The following is a 20,606-nucleotide window of genomic DNA, read 5'->3' as shown; positions in this document are numbered from 1 at the left end:
GAGTCGCCGTGCATGTTAACTCACTACGGCTATGGAGCCAAGTTCTGCATTTCAGAGGTGAGTGGATTCAAACTCCACCATCGGCTGTCCTGGGAATGGTTTTCTGTGGTTTTCCATTTTCATTTCCACGTAAATGCTGGGACAGTTCCTGATCATAGAACACAGCCGATTCCTCCCATTTCCTTACCCAGTTTCATTCACCATCATTGTCCGGCTCCATGGCTAAATGGTTAGCGTGCTGGCCTTTGGTCACAGGGGTCCCTGGTTCGATTCCCAGTAGGGTCGGGAATTTTAACCATCATTGGTTAATTTCGCAGGCACGAGGGCTGGGTGTATGTGTCGTCTTCATCATCATTTCATCCTCATCATGACGCGCAGGTTGCCTACGGGAGTCAAATCAAAAGATCTGCACCTGGCAAGCCGAACTTGTCCTCGGACACTCCCGGCACTAAAAGCCATGCGCCATTTCATTTCATTCACCATCATTCATTTCGTCTTCCTTAGCTCATCAGCTGAGGGTGGCATCAAGAAGGGCATTCAGCCATAAAATATTGCCATACCTCCCCTGACACCGTATCAGGAAGACGGACTAAGGGGTAGACATACATCATTATGAACATTAATAGTGACAGCACACTTCCATGTTGGAACATGGCTGCATTGATTTGTCATTTGTTTTTTAAATCCCCTTCATTTTATGACTGTCCATACCTTTGCTCTGAGGATGCTATCATATCATCATCAACATCCAACCACTGAGCTCGCTAGCTGCAGTCGCTTAAGTGCGGCCAATATCCAGTATTCAGGAGATAGTGTGTTCGAATCCCACTGTCGGCAGCCCTGAAGATGGTTTTCCGTGGTTTCCCATTTCTGCACCAGGCAAATGCTGGAGCTGTACTTGAATTAAGGCCATGGCCACCTCCTTCCCACTCCTAGCCCTTTCCTGTCCCATCGTCGCCATAAGACCTATCTGTGTCGGTGTGACGTAAAGCAACTTGCAAAATCCAACCACAGGTTGGGTCTGCTTGGAACATACGCCTGTCCATCATTTTCTGTCCATCCACCACTTCTCTTTTGTCACTGTCGTCCAGTTCCTTCCTCTTGCCTTGATGCTCTTCTTTACACATTTCAACCATCAGTCCCATGGTCTTCCTCTAGGGCTCCTTCTCTTCAACTCCATTTCTAACATCTTTCTTGGTATCCTCTCTTCCCTCATTCTCTTAAAATGTCCATATCACTGCAGCCTTGATTTTTCTATCTTTTCCTGTAGGGGTACCTCATTTACCATTTTCCGAACTCTCTCATTTCTTACTCTGTCCATTCTTGTTAAACCTACTCGACACCTTTGAAACTTCATTTGTATTCTACTTTCATCCCACTCCTTCATCACCTGCATTTCTCATCCATACATCAAAATTGACATAAATTAAGTCTTGTAGATAATTCCTTTACATCTCTGTGGTACATTCCTGTTCTATATCAATCCTCCCACATAATTAAAGAATCCATTTGCACACCTTCCTCTTTCATTGATTTCCAACCTGTTTCCTTCATTTTCTTCAATTACACTTCTTAGGTATTTAAAGTTTTCAGCTCTTTTCAACTGCTCCTCTCATAATGTCATGCCATTATATGTTCAGTTCATGTCTCGTGACGTTACCAGCACTTCACTTTGTTGGGCTGAAAACTTCATTCCATAAGACTTTCTCCCATACATTTAGCTGTTCCTGCATTTCACTCTCACTATTTTCCCATATTAGTAGATCATCTGCTTTCATTCTTCTCTCCCCAGTGGTCTGAGCTGCCTTCTGTTATATATCATCCATTTCTCATATATCCCCATTTGTCCTTTAAAAGATGTCTCATTTCGAAGTTAGCATCTGGTGTTGATCTCCCATGTCAAAGGCCATATTACACTTCTTTTAATTGTCCTTCCACCTTTCTTCTCTTTCTCCTTTCTAGTATTCTTTCAAATATTTTTTTCTACTTGTGATATGAGGGTATACCTTCTTGTCACCTTTTCTGCAGTAGTCTGACCAGAGCAAATACATCTAAGCAGTCTATACAGCCAATGTAATCGACAAGTCCTGCTGTCTTAATCACTTCCACAAATAATTCATTCATTCCTTCTGTTTTTTTTCACTTTCATTTGTTTGAATACAGGCAGTAATTTTGATTTTCAGCCTGTTAACCCTTTTTAATCAAGGGTTGAATTCCTAGAACCTTCATATATACAAGAGCCATCATGTGAAGTTTCAGATTTGTATCTCTAATGGATTTGGAGAAATGAATGTTTCTTTTCTCCATGTGTTACCACCTATATAACTGTTAAGGGAGGCATGTTTTGAATCCCTATATTATTTAACATTTGTCCGGCTTCAAGGCTAAATGATTAAGATGCTGGCCTTTGGTTCAAGGGGACCCGGGTCCGATTCCCGGCCGGGTCGGCGATTTTAACTTTCATTGGTTAGTTCCGAGGGCTGGGTGTTTGTGAAGTCTTTGGCATTACATTTCATATTAGATCCTCACAGATGCGCAGGTCACCTGTATGATGCCACTTTAAAAGATCTGCTCCAGCCCTCTTTGGAGGCCACGCACCATTATTTATTTATCTATTTATTTGTTTGTTTGTTTGTTTATTTATTTATTTATTTATTTATTTATTTATTTATCTATCTATCTATCTATCTATCTATCTATCTATCTATCTATCTATCTATCTATCTATCTATCTATCTATCTATCTATCTATCTATCTATCTATCTATCTACCTACCTACCTACCTACCTACTTACTTACTTAATTAATTACTGACATCTAGGACATAAAAAAACTATCATACAGAATTTACCTTTATTCTAGGTGTATGCATAAGTCTTTTCCACTTTCACTGACGTATGTGTCAGTTTGTGCGTCCGACATTAACCTACCAACACACTCAAACTGAGTCCGCCAAACACTAGTGTCTGTCTTGTATTGTTCAGTGATCATGTTGACGTTTGTGCCTGAAAAAGAACATTTGTGGCATGCATTGCTTTTCTTATTTAATTAAAAGAAAAAGGCTGTGGAAAGTCATTGTTTGCTGGTAGAAACATATGGTGAACACGCTCCATCGATTAGAACATGTGAGACATCGTTTTGACAATTTAAACGTGTCTGGTCAGCAGGGTGTTGCAGCTTTTGTCTGGAGCCTGTCATCAATGTGCTAAACACTACTCTTTTTAGCTTAAAACATGTCTGAAGGTGTTCTATTAAACGTGGCTCCTTGTAGTTTAAAAGATGTCTGGAAGTGTTCCTGGTCTTTCAATTTGAAAGACAGTGCGCGCTCTGGTAGACCACAAAAGTGCGAAGTGTATATTATGAACTCTTGAAGCTCAGCGAAACCATTAATGCACAATGTTATCACACACAAATGATTAACTTAAATCACACATTGATTGAAAGACGACCGGAATGGGCCAAAAGACATGACAAAGTGATTTTGTTATACAACAATGCACCGTCTCACACAGCAAAAACCAGTGAAAGACACCTTGAAATCGCTTGGATGGGACATTTTACTGCAACCACTGTACTGCCCTGACCTGGCGCCATCTGATTATCATCTCTTTGCATCATTGGGGCACGCACCCGCAGAGCAGCACTTCAGCAATTTTAAGGGAGTTGGAAAATGGTTCGACGAATGGTTTGCCACAAAAGACCAGCAGTTTTTTTGGCATGGTATTCATAACTTACCTGAAAGATGGGTGAAGTGTGTAGAAGCCGATGGCCAATATTTTGAATAAACAAAGCGTGAATTTCCCTTGAAAATTATGTGTTTTCTTTACCACAAAAATTGGGAAAAACTGGTATATGAAATGGTTTTGGAGGAATGAGTAGTTTTTCATAGGTGTTTAGTAATTATTTGACCAGCTTCATTGGTAAATGGTTAGTGTTCTGACATTTCATCCAGGAAGTCCCGGGTTCGATTTCTGGCTGTGTTGGAGATTTTAACCTTAATTGATTCATTCGTCTGGCTTGGGGGCTGGGTGTATGAGCCATCTTCTTCATTAGAAATCATCTTAGAGAGGGCGCCATCCACACAAATATTGCAGGTTGCCTCTTGGCCGTCTACTAGAAAAAATCCTGCACCAGAACCCCAAGTTTGTGACACCTCAGTTTTGAGTAACCCTACATTTAATGGAAGAGATATCAAGTCCTGAAAATTGTTCCATAAAAGCAATGCTATTTTATATTCAATTTAATGTAATTCACATTAGGGCAGAATCTGCATTTAGCATAAAGAAATGTTTCTATTTGTTCTGGTTATGGGATGATAAGAACCTACAAAAAGGTTGTCATAAGCTTGCTAAGGATTATTCAAAGCAGAAGAGGAATTTAGAGTGCAGGCACTTAATGCTATAGTGAGATGTCAGGCTTGCATATACAATTGACCAGGCTCGTTGTAGTCTGTAGAAGTCTATAGTGAAAACCCTGTTGTAATTAAAATATTCTTATGCTCCTTGTATATTCCTGTATTAATCTGAATTGGATATTTCTACTGATACGAGTGATTCAGAAAGTGATCTCGGACATTTTTACATCAAATCATGGATAACAGTATCATATGTTGGAATGCAGCAGTGACTCAGATACAGTTAATGAATATGTAAATTTAGGTTATGTAGTAGGGATAGATATTGTGAGGAAAATAGTATTTCTATGAAAGTTATCATAGTGTACAGAAACACTAACCAACATGGTGAGTACATGTTCCAAGTTTGAGGTTAATATTAGTTACTTTTCGAATTACTATAGTTTGAGCACAGCAGTGTACAGTAGTTTTGTTCTTGCAGGCTTGACCTGTCTGGTCAGCAGGGTGTTGCAGCTTTTGTTTGGAGCCTGTCATCAATGTGCTAAACACTATGTTTTTTAGCTTAAAACATGTCTGAAGGTGTTCTATTAAACATGTTACAAAAATGTTGCAATGTTTGGGTTGGGAAGAATTGAGAGAAAGAAGAAGAGCTGCTCGACTAAGTGGTATGTTCCGGGCTGTCAGCGGAGAGATGGCGTGGAATGACATTAGTAGACGAATAAGTTTGAATGGCGTTTATAAAAGTAGGAAAGATCACAATATGAAGATAAAGTTGGAATTCAAGAGGACAAACTGGGGCAAATATTCATTTATAGGAAGGGGAGTTAGGGATTGGAATAACTTACCAAGAGAGATGTTCAATAAATTTCCAATTTCTTTGAAATCATTTAGGAAAAGGCTAGGAAAACAACAAATAGGGAATCTGCCACCTGGGCGACTGCCCTAAATGCAGATCAGTATTGATTGATTGATTTGATGGCTCCTTGTAGTTTAAAAGATGTCTGGAAGTGTTTCTAAACACAGATCCTCATAGCTTAATCCTCTCCTGTCCATATTTAAATGCATATTATCCCCAGAATGAAATGAATTCCTTTTAGTCTAAATTCTGAAAATGCAGACATTTATAAAAAAATATGTTGTACAGAAACTAATGAAGTTAAAAATATAATTCTCATTTGATTGGCAATTACAATTAGTAAAAGAATGTGTTGGTCATATATAAAGGAGAAGTAGTCTAATGCTGTACTACCCATAAGAATAGAATGGTAAGGTCCTACCTCTTCATTGAAGTCCTCAGGTTTGAAGTGAGACACTGAAATTTTGGCTTACGACCTGTGTCATCACGGATGTATACATCGTCATTTCCCCTAACGTTATCAATTTCCTTTTCCCTCTCCGCTTCACAGTTCAATCTCATTATCACGAAACGTATTTCCATGCAAAATTAACTGCAGACTTTTTTTTACTGTCACTGCAGACTTCTCTGTTTACATCCGTGACTGCCTTCTTTGTTTTGTATTAAGCCTGCACACGTTTCAAAAGACGGAAACTAACATCCATGGTCTCTAGATAGTGCATGTGCTAGTAATAGCAGGCTATATTTGCCTATTCTCTGATAGGTGGCTTATGAATGAGACAGGAAGTAAAAGTATGCTTTACTGCGCTATTTAATCTATGTCACAGGAACACAACCACCACGATGTCTACTACCATCACCACGACGTCTACCACCATCACCACTGGGACACCACGACGAGCCTGGTCCATCTTGGCGAATACCACATTGCAGCCGAGTATTTGTGGTTGGTAAGTCTGAACAAAGAGCAAAATTACTTTGATCTCTTTTAAGACTAGCTAGAGGACTGTTTTGATTTGACCAGACATATTGAAACATGGGTGGATGACATAACTGAAATTTAGTGGTAGTAAATATTTTACTATAAAATCAATGCTATTATTAAAATTAATTGCTGAAAAATAGCTGGGCCAATGGAACAGTTAACAGATGACTTAGAATGACTTTGTAGAAATACAGTGAAACCTTGATAATGCATTCCTCATTCGTTTTCACGCTTAGCACGTTGTAAATTCAAAGTCCCGATTCTCATCATATTAAATCTATATAAATATACCTCACTTATCGCGTTACGAATTTTTGCTATTACCACTTTGTACAATCACATATTTCCTAGCCCTGAAAATTTTATTTGTCACCCCTTGTGGAAGAAATGTGACTTCCAACTCGGGTAAGAGCCATCACTGCAGTTACGTGATTAGAAAAAGGGCTTAAATTTCTGAACTTCACAGGATACGTTGCACCTTCGGAGAGTGGGCTGTTAGCCTCAGGAATGTTCAGTTTTGCTTGCTGGTTAGCAGCGAGAATGCTGAATAACACAGTGAGCCTATAGTTTATATTTCACATTCAATTCAGAAGTTAGAAATTTATTTTGTGTTCAGTGGTACAGTGAAATGTAGCAAATATCTGTCGCATGATACAGTAGCCTATATCTGGATTAGGAACATAATTATGTGAAATTGACTAGCATGGTGCATATTTGTCTTGTGATAGCCTAGTTATGGGTACGTAAGAAGTTGTGAAATTCCTTACTAATCAAGACAATTAATATTTGTCAACGTGTACTGGCTTTTGCATCTTTAAGCGCGAAGAGGTCATGAATCTTGAAACTCACACCTTGGAGTTTTGATTTGATCATTTGAATTGGTCAAAGTTTTAGTCAGTTTCAAAATGGTGGCCAAAATCATTCCTTGCAGTTGCACATGGTCGAGTGTAACCTCCAGTTCATTGTCTGTTTATAAGAGCTTGACCAGAAAATAGTGTTTAATAATCCACTGCTCGAAGTAAAAGGCTTCTACTTTTAGAAAGAATGTGACCTGCAATAATCTATATATATAAAGTAGTTTGTCCTGACTGACTGACTGACTGACTGACTGACTGACTCATCATCGCCGAGCCAAAACTACTGGACATAAAGAAATGAAATTTTGGGGATATATTCCTATTAAGATGTAGGTGCTCGCTAAGAGAGGATTTTTGGATATCCCTTCGCTAAGGGGGTGAAAATGGGGGTGAAATTTTAAAATGAGTGTATCTATATCTCAAAACTTTAAAAGTTTACATATGTAAAAATTGGTATTTAGAATCTTCTTTAAAAATAAGGAAACACGTAGTTTTTTGTTTTCAGAAAATCTCAATAGGAGGGGGTGAAAAAGGGTGAAAATGGGGACAAATGGGTTGAATGCCTTTAATCAGGATACCGGTACTTATATCTCAGAAACTAAAGATATTACAGACCTGAAAATAGGTACTTTTGATCTCTTTTAAAAATAAAGAAACACGTATTTTTTTGTTTTTGGAAAAATCAATTAATGGGAGGGTGAAAAGGGGGTGAATTTTTAAAATGAGTGAATCTATATTCCAAACTTTTAAAGTTTGCAGATGTAAAAATTGGTATTTAGAATCTTCTTTAAAAATAAGGAAACACGTATTTTTTTGTTTTCAGAAAATCGCAATAGGAGGAGTGAAAAGGGGTGAAAAAGGGGTTGAATGCCTTTAATGAGGCTACTTATATCTCAGAAACTGAAGATATTACAGACCTGAAAATTGGTGTTTGGGATCTCCTTTAAAAATAAAGAAACACGTATTTTTTTTGTTTCTGGAAAATCCAATTAAGGGGGTTGAAAAGGGGGTAATATTTTAAAATGAGTGTATCTATATCTCAAAACTTTTAAGGTTATAGATGTGAAAATTGGTATTTAGAATCGCCTTTAAAAATAAAGAAACACGTATAATTTTTTCGGAAAATCCTAATAGGAAGGGTGGAAAAGGTTGAAAAAGGGGTCGAATGCCTTTCATGAGTCTACTTATATTTCAGAACCTGAAGATATTACAGACCTGAAAATTGGTGTTTGGGATCTCCTTTAAAAATAAAGAAACACGTAATTTTTTGTTTTTAGAAAATCCAATTAATGGGAGGGGGGTGAAAAGGGGGTGATTTTTTAAAATGAGTGTATCTACATCTCAAAACTTTTAAAGTTTATAGATGTAAAAATTGCTATTTAGAATCTCCTTTAAAAATAAAGAAACATGTATTCTTTTTGTTTTCGGAAAATCCCAACAGGAAGGGTGTAAAAGAGTGAATAATGGTTTGAAAGCCGTTAATGTGGCTACTTATATTTCAGAACCTGAAGATATTACAGACCTGAAAATTGGTATTTGGGATCTACTTTAAAAGTAAAAAAACACGTATTTTTTCGGTTTTGGAAAATCCAAATATTGGGGGGTTAAAAGGGGGGTTAATTTTTTAAAATGAGTGTGTTTACATCTTAAAACTTTTAAATTTACAGATGTAAAAATTGGTAGTTAGAATCTCCTCTAAAAATAAAGGAACACGTAGTTTTTAGTTTCCTGTAAATCCCAATAGGAGGGGTGTAAAAGGGTGAAAAATGGGTTGAATGCCTTTAATGAGGATACATATATCTCAGAAACGAAAGATATTACAGAACTGAAAATTTGTATATGGGATCTCCTTTAAAAATAAAGAAACACGTATTTTTTAGTTTTTGGAAAATCCAATTATTGGCGGTTAAACAGGAGTGACAAATTGGGGTGAATTTTTTGAAAGACGATATATACAGAATATCTTGGAAACGTAAAATATTACAGACGTAAAAAGTGGGTGTTTGGAATCTCCTGTAAATGTAAAGAAACATAGGTGATTTGTTTTTTGGAAACTCCACTTAAGGGGAACTCAAAAGCGGTGAAATTTTAAAATGAGAATTTTTACAGTATATCTAAAAAAACTTAACATGTTACAGAAGTGAAAAATGGTATTTTTTATCTCTATTAAACATAAAGAAACGTGTATTTTTAGTTTTCGGAAATACCACTTGGGTGGAGGGGGGGGGGGGGAGTAAAAGTGACTGAAAATGGTGTTGAATTCTTTTAATTAGGTTACTGATGTCTCAAAAATGAAGATGTTACAGACGTGAAATTTGATATTTGCAATCTGCTTTAAAAGTAAAGAAACACGTATTCTCGTAAAATCCAATGAAGGGGGGGGGGGGGGGGGAAGATTTGAAAAATTAATTGACTTAATTGTATGAGAATACATACATCTAATAAAAACTAAAGTTGTTACAGACGTGAAAATTCGTATTTGGATCTCCTTTAAAAACAAAAAAACAAAAACGCGTTTTGGAGGTGAAACCATCTTGGAGGGCGGGAGTGTAAAGGAGTTGAATTCCTTTCATGAGGACACATAAATCAAAAACTGAAGAAGTTAGAGTCGTGATAATTGGTATTTAGATGATCCTTTACTATCAAAGAAACAAGTATTTTTTGCGGGAAATTTCACTTGGGGGGGGGGGGGAAGTAGTGTGAAATGAAGTGAAAAAAGTAAATTATTATTATGGGGATACTTATATCTCAAAACTGAGGGTAATAGACGTGAACATTGGTGTTTGGAATCTCCTTTAAACATAAAGAAACAAGCCTTCTTTTATTTTGTTGGGGGGGGGGGGGTTGGCGGTAAATAAACATAACGGCGGTGGGGTGTAGAAGGAGGTGAGTCCAATTGATTTTACTGTTCTTAATGTACTTATAACGATCCTCCGTTGCTCAGGCGGCAGCGCGGCGGCCTCTCACAGCTGGGTTCCGTGGTTCAAATCCCAGTCACTCCATGTGACATTCGTGCTGGAGAAAACGGAGGCGGGACAGGTTTTTCTCCGCATACTCCGGTTTTCCCTGTCATCAGCCATTCCAGCAACACATAATAATAATAATAATAATAATAATAATGTTCCGGACCGTCGTCAAATGTGAGGACCGCGCTGGAAACGGCGCGTGGACGGGTAATGACTAAGAATGCAGTCCGGCCGCGGGTTCAGTGCCGCCAAGGCACCCAATATGACACCACGCTGGATCTCCTGAAGGATTTTATCCATATTAAAAATTATTATAGGAAAAGATGGCAAAGATTTACGGACCGGGAGGAATACCTGAGCTTAGCCCGGGAAGTACGAAATCGATTGCTGGAAAGGACGATTGAAAAATGGGAGGAAACGTGCCGTAATCAAATAGAAAACGAGTCAGATCGGGAATTTTGGTGGATTATCGCAGAAAACGAGTCAGATCGCGAATTTCGGCGGATTATATATCTAAAACAATAAGCATTCAATTATAAATGTCAGTATAATACCGTAGCGAAGCACGGGTATCTTGCTAGTCTATATATATAAAATAACTTGTCCTGACTGACTGACTGATTCATCATCGTCGAGCCAAAACTACTGGACATAAAGAAATGAAATTTTGGGGATACATTTATATTAAGATGTAGGTGCTCAATAAGAGAGGATTTTTGGATATTCTGTCGCTTAGGGGGTGAAAAGGTGGGGGGGGGGTGAAATTTTAAAATGAGTGTATCTATATCTCAAAACTTTAAATGTTTACAGATGTAAAAATTGGTATTTAGAATCTTCTTTAAAAATAAGGAAACACATATTTTTTTGTTTTCAGAAAATCCCAATAGGAGGGGTGAAAAAGGGTGAAAAAGGGTGAAAAAGGGGTTGAATGCCTTTAATCAGGATACCGATACTTATATCTCAGAAACTGAAGATGTTACAGACCTGAAAATTGGTACTTTTGATCTCTTTTCAAAATAAAGAAACACATATTTTTTGTTTTTGGAAAATCCAATTAATGGGAGGGTGAAAAGGGGGGTGAATTTTTAAAATAAGTGCATCTATATCTCAAAACTTTTAAAGTTTACAGGTGTATAAATTGGTATTTAGATTCTTCATTAAGAATAAAGAAACACGTATTATTTTGTTTTTGGAAAATCCCAATAGGAGGGGTGAAAAGGGGTGGAAAAAAAGGTTGAATGTTTTTAATGAGGATACTTATATCTCAGAAACTGAAGATATTACAGACCTAAAACTTGGTGTTTGGGATCTCCTTTAAAAAAAGAAACAGGTATTTTTTTTGGAACATCCAATTAATGGGGGTTGAAAAGGGGGTGAATTTTTAAAATGAGTGTGTCTACATCTTCAAACTTTAAAAGTTTACAGATTAAAAATTGGTATTTAGAATCTCCTTTAAAAATAAAGGAACACGTATTTTTTTGTTTTCTGTAAATCCCAATAGGAGGTTTGTAAAAGGGTGAATAATGGGTTGAATGCCTGTAATGAGGATTCATATACACTGACTGACAGAGCAAATGCAACACCAAGAAAGAGTGGTCAGAACTTTATGCCAATTGCAGGGTAGACTGACGTCACTGAGGTATGCTCATGATGTGAAATGCGCCGCTGTGCTGCGCACGTAGCGAACGATAAATGGGACACGGCGTTGGCGAATGGCCCACTTCGTACCGTGATTTCTCAGCCGACAGTCATTGTAGAACGTGTTGTCGTGTGCCACAGGACACGTGTATAGCTAAGAATGCCAGGCCGCCGTCAGCGGAGGCATTTCCAGCAGACAGACGACTTTACGAGGGGTATGGTGATCGGGCTGAGAAGGGCAGGTTGGTCGCTTCGTCAAATCGCAGCCGATACCCATAGGGATGTGTCCACGGTGCAGCGCCTGTGGCGAAGATAGTTGGCGCAGGGACATGCGGCACGTGCGAGGGGTCCAGGCGCAGCCCGAGTGACGTCAGCACGCGAGGATCGGCGCATCCGCCGCCAAGCGGTGGCAGCCCCGCACGCCACGTCAACCGCCATTCTTCAGCATGTGCAAGACACCCTGGCTGTTCCAATATCGACCAGAACAATTTCCCGTCGATTGGTTGAAGGAGGCCTGCATTCCCGGCGTCCGCTCAGAAGACTACCATTGACTCCACAGCATAGACGTGCACGCCTGGCATGGTCCCGGGCTAGAGCGACTTGGATGAGGGAATGGCGGAACGTCGTGTTCTCCGATGAGTCACGCTTCTGTTCTGTCAGTGATAGTCACCGCAGACGAGTGTGGCGTCGGCGTGGAGAAAGGTCAAATCCGGCAGTAACTGTGGAGCGCCCTACCGCTAGACAACGCGGCATCATGGTTTGGGGCGCTATTGCGTATGATTCCACGTCACCTCTAGTGCGTATTCAAGGCACGTTAAATGCCCACCGCTACGTGCAGCATGTGCTGCGGCCGGTGGCACTCCCGTACCTTCAGGGGCTGTCCAATGCTCTGTTTCAGCAGGATAATGCCCGCCCACACACTGCTCGCATCTCCCAACAGGCTCTACGAGTTGTACAGATGCTTCCGTGGCCAGCGTACTCTCCGGATCTCTCACCAATCGAACACGTGTGGGATCTCATTGGACGCCGTTTGCAAACTCTGCCCCAGCCTCGTACGGACGACCAACTGTGGCAAATGGTTGACAGAGAATGGAGAACCATCCCTCAGGACACCATCCGCACTCTTATTGACTCTGTACCTCGACGTGTTTCTGCGTGCATCGCCGCTCGCGGTGGTCCTACATCCTACTGAGTCGATGCCGTGCGCATTGTGTAACCTGCATATCGGTTTGAAATAAACATCAATTATTCGTCCGTGCCGTCTCTGTTTTTTCCCCAACTTTCATCCCTTTCGAACCACTCCTTCTTGGTGTTGCATTTGGTCTGTCAGTCAGTGTATCTCAGAAACTGAAGATATTACAGAACTGAAAATTTGTATATTGGATCTCCTCTAAAAATAAAGAAACACACGTATTTTTTTGTTTTTGGAAAATCCAATTAATGGCGGTTAAACAGAAGTGACAAATTGGGGTGAATTTTATGAAAGACTATATCTACAGAATATCTGAGAAACGTAAAATGTTAAAGACATAAAAAGTGGGTATTTGGAATCTCCTGTAAATGTAAACATAGGTGATTTGTTTTGGAAACTTCACTTAAGGGGAACTAAAAAGGGGTGAAATTTTAAAATGAGAATTTCTATAGTATACCACAAAAAACTTAAAATGTTACAGAAGTGAAAAATGGTATTTTTATCTCTATTAAAAATAAAGAAACGTGTATTTTTAGTTTTTGGAAATAGCACATGGTTGGAAGAGGGGGAGGGTAAAAGTGACTGAAAATGGTGTTGAATTCTTTTAATTAGGCTACTGATATCTCAAAAATGAAGATGTTACAGACGTGAAATTTGATATTTGGAATCCAATGAAGAGGGGGAGGGGGATGAAAGAATTGAAAAATTAATTGACTTAATTGTATGAGAATACATAAATCTAATAAAAAGTAAAGTTGTTACAGACGTGAAAATTGGTAGTTGGATCTTCTTTAAAAACACAGAAAAACGCGTTTTGGGGGGAAACCATCTAGGGGGGCAGGAGTGAAAAGGAGTTGAATTCCTTTCATGAGGACACATAAATCAAAAACTGAAGAAGTTAGAGTCATGATAATTGGTATTTAGAAGATCCTTTACTATAAAGGAACAGGTTTTTTTTGCCGGAAAATTCACTTAGGGGGAGAGGGGTGTGAAAGTAAAAAAAAAGTGAATTATTTTTATCTCAAAACTGAAGGTAATAGACGTGAACATTAGTGTTTGGAATCTCCTTTGAATATAAAGAAACACACCTTCTTTTAGTTTGTTTTGGGTGGGGGGTAAATAAACGTAACGGTGGTGGGGTGTAAAAGGAGGTGAGTCCAATTGATTTTACTGTTCATAATGTATTTATAAGGAGCCTCCGTTGCTCAGGCGGCAGCGCGCCGGCCTCTCACAGCTGGGTTCTGTGATTCAAATCCCGGTCTCTCCATGTGACATTCGTGCTGGACAAAACGGAGGCGGGTCAGGTTTTTCTCCGGATACTCCAGTTTTCCCTGTCATCATTCATTCCAGCAACACCGTCCAATATAATTTCATTTCATTTGTCATTCATTAATCATTGCCCCAGAGCAGTGCGACAGGTTTCGGCAGCCGGCACAATTCCTATTGTCGTTGCTAGATGGGGGGCTTTATTCATTCCATTCCTGACCCTGTCGAATGACTGGAAATAGGCTGTAGATTTTTGATGTACTTATTCTGATCATAAACCGATCATTTCTAATCTTTCCTGGGTTCGTTTTCAAGGGCCAACTTTTCCTTCGGAGAACGTTCTTAGATTACAGTAGGTTCTCCTGGCATATAAATAAAAATTTAAACACATTTGAAATAAACGATAGGAATGAGATTGACCGTCCAATTGTTCACCTCTATAATAAGGTCAGTAATGCACGGAAGTATGTCATTCGTATCGCTAGAAATCCCGCACACTTGCCTACGCGCGACAATGGTGCTGGTCACATTCTCAACAATGACAATGGCAGCAGATGTAATTTACCGCCAAGTAGCGGTCTTGCATCTTGCTGTGGGGTCCAGTACATCTATAATAATAATAATAATAATAATAATAATAATAATAATAATAATAATAATAATAATAATAATAATAATAATAATAATAATAATAATAATAATGATGATGATGTTCTGGACTGTCGTCAAATGTACGGACCGCGCTGGAAATGGATCCTGGACGAATAATGACTAAGAATACAGTACGACCGCGGATTCAGTATCGCCAAGGCACCCAAAAAGACACCACGCTGGATCTCCTGAAGGATTTGATCCATATTAAAATTGCTTATAGGAAAAGATGGCAAAGATTTAGGGACCCAACCGACCGGGTGGAATACCTGGACCTAGCCCGGGAAGTACGAAATCGATTGCTGGAAGGAAAGATTGAAAAATAGGAGGAAACTTGCCGTAATCTATTAGAAAATGACTCAGATAGCGAATTTTGGCGGATTATCTCAGAAAACGAGTCAGATGGCGAATTTCCGCGGATTATATATAAAACATTAAGCATTCAATTATAAATTTCGGTATAATGCCGTAGCAAAGCATGGGTATCTTGCTAGTCTATAGTATAAAATAACTTGTCCTGACTGACTGATTCATCATCGCCGAGCCAAAACTACTGGCCATAAAGAAATGAAATGTTGGGGGTACATTCATATTAACATGTAAGTGCTCGCTAAGAGAGGATTTTTGGATATTCCATCGCTAAGGGGGTGAAAACGGGGGTGAAATTTTAAAATGAGTGTATCGATATCTTAAAACTTTGAAAGTTTACAGATGTAAAAATTGATATTTAGAATCTCCTTCAAAAATAAAGGTACACGTATTTTTTGTATTCGGAATATCCCAATAGGAGGGGTGAAAAGAGGTGAAAAATTGGCTGAATGCCTTTAATGAGGATACTTATATCTCAGAAACTGAAGATATTACAGACCTGAAAATTGGTATTGGGGATTTCCTTTAAAAATAAAGACACACGTATTTTTTTGTTTTTGAAAAATCCAATTAATGGGGGGTGAAAAGATGATAAATTTTTAAAATGAGTGTATCTATACCGGTATCTCAAAACTTTTAAAGTTTACAGATGTAAAAATTGGTATTTAGAATCTCCTTTAAAATAAAGAAACATGTATTTTTTCTTGTTTTAGGAAAATCCCAATAGGAAGGGTGAAAAGGGGTTGAATGCCTTTAATGAGGATACTTATATCTCAGAAACTGAAGATATTACAGACCTGAAAATGGTATTTGGGATCTCCTTTGAAAATAAAGAAGCACATATTTTTTGTTTTTGGAAAATCCAATTAATGGGGGAGGGGGGAAAAGGGGGATGAATTTTTAAAATGAGTGTGTATATATATATATAAATCTCAAAACTTTTAAGTGTACAGATGTAAAAATTGATATTTAGAATCCCCTTTAAAAATAAAGAAACACATATTTTTTTAGAAAATCCCAATAGGAGGGGCAAAAAAGAGTAAAAAAATGGGTTAAATGGCTTAAATGAGGATACTTATATCTCAGAAACAGAAGATATTACAGACCTGAAAATTGGCATTTGGGATCTCCTTTGAAAATAAAGAAGCACATATTTTTTGTTTTTGGAAAATCCAGTTAATGGGGGTTAAACAGGAGTGACAAATTGGGGTGAATGTTTAGAAAGACTATATCTACAGGATATCTCAGAGAAACGTAAAATGTTACAGACATAAAAACTGGTATTTTTAATCTCCTGTAAAAGTAAAGAAACATAGGTGATTTGTTTTTGGGAACTCCACATAAGGGGAACTAAAAAGGGAGTGAAATTTTAAAATGAGCACTTCTACAGTATATCTCAAAAACTTAACATGCCACTGAAGTGAAAAGTAGTATTTATCTCTATTAAAAGTAAAGAAACATGTATTATTTGTTTTCTGAAAAACCACTTGGGTGGAGGGGTAAAAGTGACTGAAAATAGGGTTGAATTCTTTTAATTAGGAAACTGATATCTCAAAAGCTGAAGATGTTACAGATGTGAAATTTGGTATTTGTAATCTCCTTTAAAAATTAGTAGGGAAGTGAAAGTAATGCTGAATAACAGTAAAATCCCATCTGACGCCGATAGCCATGCCACAATGGCCTTGAGTCGGACGATCAGCGCGATAGAAAGTAAACAGGGGAAATTGAGGCATTTGGGCCGGCGTCAGAAATGTCTCATTCAGATCAAATATATCCAGGGCATACAAGGAAAGGGAGGTGTTCAGCAGTGGCTGATTGGACTTAAGAGATCTTATGTTAGCATAGTACAGCTTCAATACGCTAACGCATAAAGTGAACAGTACTTAGGGGGAAAAATGCGAAATGCATCTTATTTCCTGAGTACGCCACGTCAACATGGGTGTTCAAAACCAATCGAGCCGCTACCTGGATCTGATTTAGGATGTGTGGGCGATGGAAGAGGAAGACATTCTGTAACACCATCGTAATAAAACGAATGATGTTCTCAGAACTCGGGGAGGAGAGGGAGGAGGAAGAGACAGGGGTAGGGAGGTCTTGAGATTGAACAAGGACAACAGTTTCAGGGTGATCAGGTTCAGGAGCAGGTTTGGAATGACACTTATAATGAAAGCAGGATGATTTTGATTACAATTAACACACTTTGGATTCGACTTATTGGGACAAGCATGAGTTGGATGCTTCTCACATGAACAGATGGTACAAACCTCCGGATGAACACATGGTGTCCCTGCGGTGTGGTCGAACCTCTGGCACGTCCCGCAGCGGATCTTCTGAGGTGGTGATGTTCTGGAGGGTTCCACCCGATGGCGCCGGGTGTAGATCATGGCACCGTCGCGGAGCAGGGTGTCGAGCGTCGAGACGTTGCGTGATAGAATGCGAACCAATGAAGTGGGTCCTTGAGAATTCCGAATACGAATGACTCGGTAGATATGGTGGTCCTCGAGTTGGAGTTGAGCAGCCACCTCATCGTCGGTATAGCCTCGGTCGACTCCATAAGCAACCACAGACAGAATCGGTGACCGGTTGTAGGGGGGGTGTGCAGGACGTTATGCTGGATGCTGTGTGGTGACATTAGTGGCCCTAGTTGATGAGCTCCGATGTTACTCGTAATGTGATGGTAAAATGATTGGCAGGTTTTAAGATTATAACCATCCCTCATCCGTTGGATTTCCAGTTTATAATCCTGAAGATTTGGCATGAATTTTGCAATTAGTTGATAGATGCACCTGACGTTGGCTTTGGTGATGTCCAGATTTGTAAGCTTTATCAGATAGAAAGGCAGTTGAACAGTAGGCTGGAGCGATGGAGTAAAAATACTGCGCTGGCAAATATTAGGTGGTATTGCTGGGTTTTGTGCCACCTGAGCATAACTACGTACATGTGCAGGCATGTACAGTGCAGGTTGGTCTAACAGGTTGGGCAGTTATCAGGCGGTCGATGGTCCAGGGCCCAGCAAATGGATCCCAAGGTCCGTTCCAGAAGATTCCAGATGAGCATTAGATCCCAGTGAGGTTTTGACAGAGCCTGGAGAACGTTGTGTCAGGGATTGTGTCGGACAAATTCTTTTCCTTTTTCCATGAGGACTTACCAGACTCCAATAAACGACGAGGTTGTTTTACTTGAGTAGTTTCCATGAACTTTGGTGGTGACCTGGGCGAACGTGATCGCACAGGTGATGGCGGCGGTGAAGGAATCATCGCGTAACTTCCAGAAAATTCCTGATATGTAGGTGTAAGACTGTCGACGTGTAGAGATTCCGGTCCGATCATATACTGTAGACTGAGTGCCCTACGTTTGTCATTCAAATGCTGTAGCCGTTTCAAGATCGCCGCATTATTTTTATGAATAACAGATTTTGATCTGCTGACAATCAGTTTGCAATAGGTGCAGGTGGGTAGAATTCTGTAGATTGAATATTGGCATATATTATACCGTTGCAAATGCATTTACAATATTATTAACACCTGTAGTAAAAAAGTTTAAGTAATAATTATATTCCATTGCATGTAAAAATGTATTATATGCAATGTTCTTACATTAAATTATACTCGTAGCTTATTTATTATGGAAGGGTACGTCTGGCTCCATGGCTAAATGGTTAGTGTGCTGACCTTTGGTCACAGTGGTCCTGGGTTCGATTCTCAGCAGGGTCGGAAATTTTAACCTTAATTGGTTAATTTCGCTGGTACTGGAGCTGGGTGTATGTGTCATCTTCATCATCGTTTCATCCTCATCACAACGCGCAGGTCGCCTACGGGAATCAAATCAAAAGACCTCCATCTGGTGAGCCGAACTTGACCTTGGACATTTGCGGCACTGAAAGCCATAAGCCATTTCAATTTTTACTGGAGAGTACGAACTGATTGGAACTTGTTATATGCAGTACCAGGCTGAGTAGTTCCGACGGTAGAGCGCTAGCCTTCTGAGCTCAAGCTTGCGGTTTCAATTCCGACTTTGCTCGGCGGTACTTGAAGGTGGTCACATACGAGAGTCTCATGTCGGCAGGTATACCGGCACATGAAAGAACATGAAAGAACTCCCGTGGGACAATGCCGGCACCTTAATGTCGCAGAAAACCACAGAAGTGGTTATGGGAGTACAATAATAATAATAATAATAATCTTTCTATCGTTTTACCCTCCAGGGTTGGGTGTTCCTTCAGACGCACAGAGGGATCCCACCTATACCGCCTCAAGGACAGTGTCCTGGAGCGTGGAGCGTGAGACTTTGGGTCGGGGATAATTTTTTGTTTTGTTTTTACGTCGCACCGACATAGATAGGTCTTATGGCGATGATGGGACAGGGAAGGCCTGGGAGTGGGAAGGAAGCGGCCGTGGCTTTCAGTTAGGTACCATCCCGGCATTTGCTTGAAGGAGAAGTGGGAAGTCACGGAAAACCAGTGGGATTCGAACCCACTATCGGCAGCCCTGAAGATGGTTTTACGTCGTTTTCCATTTTCACGCCTAGAAATTGCTCTCCTTAGCCGTTCCTATCACATCATCACCATAAGATGGCATGACGCAAAACAAATTGTTACAAAAGTAATAAACAAATGAAACACAATCGATAAATGAGAATGTATATATTTCATATATTCGCCTTCGTCATACTTATAAAGCAGTATTTACTATGTCGCTAGCACATCTGTTGCTCTCCATGGATGGAACGGCAAGTGAGCATACATTCAGTACTGTTCCTCCATCTTCCGTCGCCCTCCGCTCGCCCACCGAAGCACCGATTGGTTTCTAAGCAACAGTTTACTACCAGAGAATACCAGAGGGAGCACTGCACTCGCACTACTGATTGCAGTCATAGGAGCAGCTGCTCCATTTCCCAGCTCTACGTCCAATGATGAACTGATGCAATCTCAGATGAAACTGTGGAACATAACATAGCTAAGACAAAGACAGACTGGCTAGAGCTGAGAACGGTAGGAGCAGAGGGGAGCAATTGTTTTCGCGCTTCCTCTGGAGACCTCCAGTAGTCCTCCGATTGAATTCACTGGCGGAAAATTCAAATGCTTAAATGTGGGCAATGTAGTAATGGTGATCTTGGATGGAATTACAATTTAGGTTTCAGTACTAAGTCCACAGATGCATGTGTTTTTCTACGTTTGTCATTCAAATGCTGCAGTCTTTTCAAGACTGCCTCATTATTTTTTTACGCTATGAATAACAGATTTTGGTCTGTTGACATTCAGTTTGCATCCACCTCTGTGGTGTAGTGGTAAGTGTGATAAGCTACCACCCCCCGCAGGCCCGAGTTCGATTCCAGCCTCTGCCACGAAATTTGAAAAGTGGCACGATGGTTGGAATAGGGTCCACTCAGCCTCGGGAGGTCAACTGAGTAGAGGTGGGTTCGATTCCCACCTCAGCCATCCTGGACGTGGTTTTCCGTGGTTTCCCACTTCT

General features: G+C 39.7%; 1 protein-coding gene across 1 annotated transcript in view; it reads left to right on the top strand.

Moving 5' to 3' along the window:
* Positions 1-20,606, top strand: part of LOC137500454 (uncharacterized) — an 88,775-nt gene that overhangs the window by 13,654 nt on the left and 54,515 nt on the right. Inside the window, exon 2 of the mRNA XM_068227348.1 lies at positions 6,039-6,161. Coding sequence (XP_068083449.1) covers positions 6,039-6,161 — 123 coding nt within the window. The remainder of the gene's footprint in view (positions 1-6,038; positions 6,162-20,606) is intronic.

This window comes from Anabrus simplex, chromosome 1 (assembly GCF_040414725.1).
Source record: "Anabrus simplex isolate iqAnaSimp1 chromosome 1, ASM4041472v1, whole genome shotgun sequence".
Classification (NCBI taxonomy): Eukaryota; Metazoa; Arthropoda; class Insecta; order Orthoptera; family Tettigoniidae; genus Anabrus; species Anabrus simplex.
This window is presented reverse-complemented; position numbering and strand designations above follow the sequence as displayed.